This window comes from Rhododendron vialii, chromosome 12a (genome assembly GCF_030253575.1).
Source record: "Rhododendron vialii isolate Sample 1 chromosome 12a, ASM3025357v1".
Classification (NCBI taxonomy): domain Eukaryota; kingdom Viridiplantae; phylum Streptophyta; class Magnoliopsida; order Ericales; family Ericaceae; genus Rhododendron; species Rhododendron vialii.
The window spans coordinates 19,714,283-19,720,319 of record NC_080568.1 but is presented as its reverse complement, the minus strand read 5'-3'; the positions used below and the strand labels follow the sequence as shown (position 1 = coordinate 19,720,319).

The window sequence follows — 6,037 nt, the reverse complement described above, 5'->3', positions numbered from 1 at the left end:
GGGTTCCGAGCGTGTCGGTAATAAGAGAGAGAGAGAGAGAGAGAGAGAGAGAGAGAGAGGGGAAGGCGAGGAACGGTTTTTGAAGAAGGGATGTTTGAGCAGGAGGAAGCGGATTTTTTAGGGGGGGTTTTCTAGAGTTGAATTGGAATTTTGGGTTGGAAGTCCAGGAATGATTACTTTATAACTCGTTTCCACAAGATTCTATGAAGAAATTCCAAGCCATGCACAATCACTAATTCGTGAAGAAAGTGTCATCATTCCAAAGACTTCAAACATATTGTTTCACTAGTTTCTTGTTACTCCAAACAAAATGCAAAATCACCAACATGCTAAATCAGATGGTTAATCCAAAGGAACAGATAATAACTCCAAACAACATGCTATATCAGCTAACTAATTTCTTGTCAGAGTGCGGTGGTCTCACCTGTAGTAGGGAGTAGCCTCAAAATTGCTGCCAAGCAATCCGTACCTAATCGGAAATGTGTCATATAGAAACAACTTGAGAAACTAATGTCAAAAATTGATGGAAGACTAATGTTTCAGCTGCCACCAACTAAGAACACTGTCCCAATTCCCAAAAGACTAAAAAAATTTAACCCTTCTTTCAACTCTTGCTCATATGACCAAAAACCATAAGCAGATCCTAAAAACAGACACCATCCAGAAACAACTCTTGCACTAACGAAGGGATCCCCACCTCTGGATGAAGATCCAACCTCTCTCTTCCCCAAGTTAATACATCCTGCCGGTGCACTCTGCAGAACCACAGTAGCACGTCTTCATTCTAATTTCACCGTTTGAATCTCGAACCTGATCCACTGCATAGTTGTAGTGGTAAGTCAATTCCTTCAAGGGAGGAATATTCTCAGCAGCAAAGAGCATTATGTGGGGCATCCTCTTGTCCTCATGATCATAGAGGACATTCTGTGCATAAAGGTTAGGGGAGCAACTGTGGTTGATGAACCTCCCCACATTGGCACGCTGTGCTGCATCTATCGTGAAACAACTACCCTCCACAACTCCACTAGAAAGTCCAACACGAGAACAATCACTATAGTTTTGCCCAATATCAAACAAATACTCGTCGGTTTGTCTTTGTTCAGCCTCTTTGTCCTCAAGCAGCTCCCCAATGTACTCGCATATAAAACTTCCTGAAGGAATAGCAGCTAGGGATCTGACACCCCAGCCCCTCAACTGTGTTTTGAAGATTTCAAGCTGAATTCGAATTCCATGTTGGCTGACTCTATTATAGCAAGAAGGAGGGCACTTGCAAGCTGGACCACACTCATAGACCAAAGACTTTACCTCCACGATAGCACCGTTGTAGTTATATGGAAACTCTCCACCATTCTTGACCACACATGAGCATTTTTTAGGGACTGAGCATCCACCAATACAATCACATCCCCTAGGAGGAGAAGAGTGGTACCAATCAGGATATTTCATCAGAGTTACGTAATTGAATTTCGGTGGTTTCTCTTTGCTTTTGGTGTTGACAGCACAAATGGGAAATGACTCTTTCCCTCCTGAAATATCACCAACACAAACCCCCTCCCGTACTTTGTACTTTTTTGATTTCTTTGCTTCTTTCCAAGAAACCTCTGGTTGGCCTGGCATTCTCTTCAACTCAAACATGTAAACCAGCTTCCCATGTGGTCCAACCTCTTGCCAGTACCTCTCAACTGTATACAAGCCATCGTAGTTATATGTAAGAACAATCTTTTCTGATGCATCCGAGCCAGAGGCTTTCGTCTCTTTAAATCCATGGACTACCCTGACTGGATTCTTCACTGATATACTATTTTTCAGAGCCAAGTTCCCTCTTTGAAGCTTCTGGTCTTCAGGTCGTTTGACCTTACCTACTACATTTCCTCCCTGACCAGAATAAACCAAAACATCAGGGTTGTCCAAATCATCGGCGTAGCTGCCAGAGGAAACAATACTCGTTGCAATGATCATTTCACCATGTTTCATGTAATCAATGCCGCCTTGGTAGGGTCGATGAACACCAACAAGTGCAAGCTCCACCCTATACTGAAATTGGTCATTCACTTCAACTCCTGGCACCGATCCTATTAGCTGTTTGCCTGTCTTAACTCCTCTAGCCCTGATAATCTTATCTGCTTGCAGATCAATCCTTCTTCTCAAGGATCCTTGTGTCCACACAGTCGATTCTTCTCCTCGCAAGAGCTTTCTGCAGATAACTTGGAATAAGCGAAGGGTCTCCCTCACTTTGTTAGCCATGTTACCATGACTCGAACTATTGGGACCAAAAGGAGGAAGTTTCACTTCGAGATCATGATGTTCTCTCTGACTTGAGGGAGAACTTCCATTCTTCCACTGTAAAGCAAAACCTGCCTCATCCTTGACCACATCAAGCTTCCCTACACTCACATGCTTTCTAGAAGAAAGCAATTTCTTCTTTATAGAATTTTGCCCTTGTCCCGTATGATCTCCTTCATAAAAGTTTACCCTGCTGAAAGATGTAGATAAGTTGCGGCCTTTGACATGGCTAACCTCATGTCTCCTCGCCTTGTTTCCAACCTTCAAACCATTCAGGCTACTAACGACATCCCCTCCCTCATTCCCACACCTCCCTGAATGATTTGTTGCAGCCATCAAGCCTTGCACAATCACCTTTTCCACTCCACGTCCCAAAGCAACACCACCACCAGAAGGCCTTCTGTTAAGACCCGTTTGAGTTACTTTTTGGAACTGGGTCCTTGGTTCAAGCACACTCCCTTCCAACTTCCTCTTCTGAGCATTTCCATCTCTAACATCTCCATCACCGGCCCTTGCTATCACTCTCAGTGGAGCGCCTTCCACCTCAGCCCTCACAGTCTCTGTCAGTGCCCTGCCTTTCGCAACAGCTTCTGGAGATTTGTTCTTTGTGTTAGTCACAAGTCCTTTCAACACCCTTTTGAGGGCATTTCCATCTTGAACACCACCATCCAATTCCTCAATGCGACTCCATTCTGTCTCTCTCACTGAACAGCTTTCTCCTTTAACCCTCACTCTCTCTCTTAACAACCCACCCTGAACTGATGCCTCAAACGGAGCACTAAAAGTCCTATTTCCCAAGACAATAACCATGCGCTCTTCTTCAGTCGCCTGTGGAGCATTTCTTCCACAAAATAGAGGGAAGTCGCGTTTAGCAGAAACCCTTCTCCCATGGTACTCATTTTTCAGGGTAGTCTCCTTCAAGATGGTTGCATCACTACTAGGCCACGGTTGCGGAGACTGTGCTTTTGAACCACCAGGTGGAACCATCCCATCGACCATAGAACTAATATCTGAAGCAATGTCTCTTTCTGGTGCACCTTCACTCTTCACCACTGCCTGCGCTTCCACTTCATGCAAACATTCTGAATTCTCTGGCTTGACCTTCTCAGCTGCAGCCATCAGCTTCACCTCCAAATCAAGCAAGCCTGGCAGTTCCGACTTCACTGAACTTTTCACCAACTGAGGAGATAATGATCCATTTCCAATTCCTGAAATTTTGACAGAGTCATATACTGACCCATTCACAGTCTTTTCATCAGCCACCGAATTCTCTTCTTGCATACGTGATGCTCCTGCCTCAGTATCCTGGGACATCAGATTGTTAAGCAGCATGTATGGTCCGCACCCGGGAGGAAAGTCACGAATAGCAGAAACCTTCGGCTTCTTGAACTTGAGAAAAACACCAAAAGAGGTGCAATAAACATTCTCCATTGGCCTTGTGTTCAAACTCCGATCACATAAGCCACCATTCATCATAGATCCCATCCTCCTTAGTAACTAGCAAGCAAACTTACTCTTCCCTTGTGTCGAGAAAAACTGCAGCGAAGAGAAAAATATGTTGTAATCAAACACAACAGCATAATGTTAAATTTAAAATAAAAGGTAGCACAATGGATAAGCAGGTTCTGGCAGTGCAAAGAATTATGAGACCAAATAAACAGTGTATATGTATAAACATCCACTAGGAAGAGAAAATAGACGATATCAATGCATGGGACTATCACAGAGAAACCAATCAATTGATATGAACTTTTCTCCATCTTTAAGAAGGTTTAAACTAAGGTTCTATTTTTATCATTACAGAAGAAAAAAACCACTATCATATTAACAACAACAACAACAGAACCCATTTAGCAACAAAACATTATTACTGCATGCATTTGAACTCAATCCTCTACCACGTATAACTTGACGTTCTTCAAATTCAGAAGACCCAGTGCTGAGGTTTTTTAAGATGTTTTTCACTCTATAGAACCAAAGATTCCAAGAGAATCAGCCTCTATTTTGTTGAAAAACGTAGCTTCGAGAATATTCATTGTTAATGTATTCCGAAGCACCAAAAAAAAACAAAAAATATTCATTGTTAGGAATGATCATGCCGTAGTTGCAGTAGAAACTGAGAGAGAACGAGTACCTAAGAAGAGATCTCCACTCTCTTCCAAAATGAAATTCATGAATTGTGTAATTAGTAATATATTTTTCGTCATAATAAACAAAGAGACAAGAATAACAACTAATAATCAGGAGTCATCTAAGGTAAACTGGTCTTCTAATAAATTTGGGGCCACCGCATTATCATCTTAATCAATAATCCGACCCCAGATTATCTATATGTAAGTAAAAGTAAAAGAAATGGTCAGACTTGTTTGGCTACGAACCAAGCACACACAAAGAATAGCAAGAAGAATCAAATCAATCACAACAAGAAAGCACAACATAGTGATTGCCTACATCCATGCCTTCATTACATTCATCATTCATGAATGAAGAGGAATAGAAAACTGGCTGCTAGAGTAGCTAGCTAAAAAGCAAAGACACAGAATGTGACAAGGTGCAGACAAGCTGGCATGTAACTTTCAACAAATGTAGCAAGCGATCATGGGGGACACATGCAAAACATTTGGTTTCATGTGATTTATTGTCTATCATAGTTATAAGGGTGAACAATCAACATATAAAATGTTATGAATGTTATTTCATAAATAAAAAAGAAAATGCAATGTAAATCTGACTATTCTATAAACTCTAAACTTGTACAAACTTCCAAAAAAATTTCTTTAATAACTGGATTTTATATGAATCTAAAAATAGCACATGCTATCTAGGAGTACGAAACATATTCGAGTTCACAAATTTCAAGAAATAGCTGGATACGTACGGACATGTATCCAAAAAACACATCTAGAAGAATCTTACAAAGTATCGTTTCGTGTCATTGTAACAAGCCACCTTTTGTAGTATCCGTGCTTCTTAGGTAGCATTTTACTGGCTAGGTCTTAGATCAATAAATGTTTCTGTAACACCTTTCGTGCCTACAAGAAATTTCTCCTCGTGGCACATAGATATCCATACATGGATCAAATGCTGAGGTGATCGGTATCTACTACGAATCAGGCTCGACAAACCTAAAAAGATTACAGTTCAAATGCAACCAACACTAAACTTGCAACACCTGTTTATCATTCAGAACAACGAAAACAAACAAATAAAGAGACATGAAGCAAAATTTCGGCAAGACAGCAATAGGGCTCAAAATGCAACGAAGTGAATTTCGTTTTGGAATTTCCCACAGAACGAAACGACAACCGGTACAATGAAGGAAGAAGATGAAACGTCGAAACGTGAAAAAAAAAAAAAAAAAACTAAATACCTTAGGGTTGAGTGGAGGATTTCATGGCTCGTCTGCTGCAATTTTTTTTGGTAGAGAGTTGGGAAAACGAAAATTAGGGCCTCTCAGTTTCTGTAGAGTGAGAGTGAGAAAGGAAAAGGTAGGAGCAGAAAATATCTACCTGCAAACTTTTGTCGTTACTCGCAGCAGTTACAGAAAGAAGATACAGAGTATGTTTTCATATTTTGCAAATGTGCCCCTCGACTTCTTGTATCTTTCATTCTACCATATGGCACGGAATGTAATACTATTACTCTAGCAAGGACGCCCAATAATGTACTAAGAAAAACCGTTCACTTCATAGACTTTGACGCATAGGATATCTGCGTGCCAAAAATAAATTGATCGGACATTGGTAACCCATTA

The 6,037-nt window shown here is 41.0% G+C and overlaps 1 protein-coding gene across 3 annotated transcripts; it reads right to left on the bottom strand.

Annotated features, from left to right (window-relative positions):
- Positions 1-236: 236 nt before the first annotated feature.
- On the bottom strand, positions 237-5,814 carry LOC131309987 (histone-lysine N-methyltransferase, H3 lysine-9 specific SUVH6-like). Of its 3 annotated transcripts, XM_058336745.1 has the most exons (3): positions 5,654-5,814; positions 3,010-3,819; positions 237-2,958 (listed from the first exon to the last, which is right to left on the bottom strand). In XM_058336745.1, exons 2-3 carry the CDS (start codon positions 3,766-3,768, stop codon positions 733-735), a joined length of 2,985 nt encoding a protein of 994 aa, XP_058192728.1. In that variant the 5' UTR covers positions 3,769-3,819; positions 5,654-5,814; the 3' UTR covers positions 237-732. The 3 variants fall into 3 exon arrangements, with proteins under 3 accessions (XP_058192728.1, XP_058192726.1, XP_058192727.1); XM_058336743.1 differs by having other exon boundaries at positions 237-3,819; XM_058336744.1 differs by lacking the exon at positions 5,654-5,814 and adding an exon at positions 5,200-5,639 and having other exon boundaries at positions 237-3,819.
- Between the last annotated feature and the right edge of the window lie 223 nt (positions 5,815-6,037).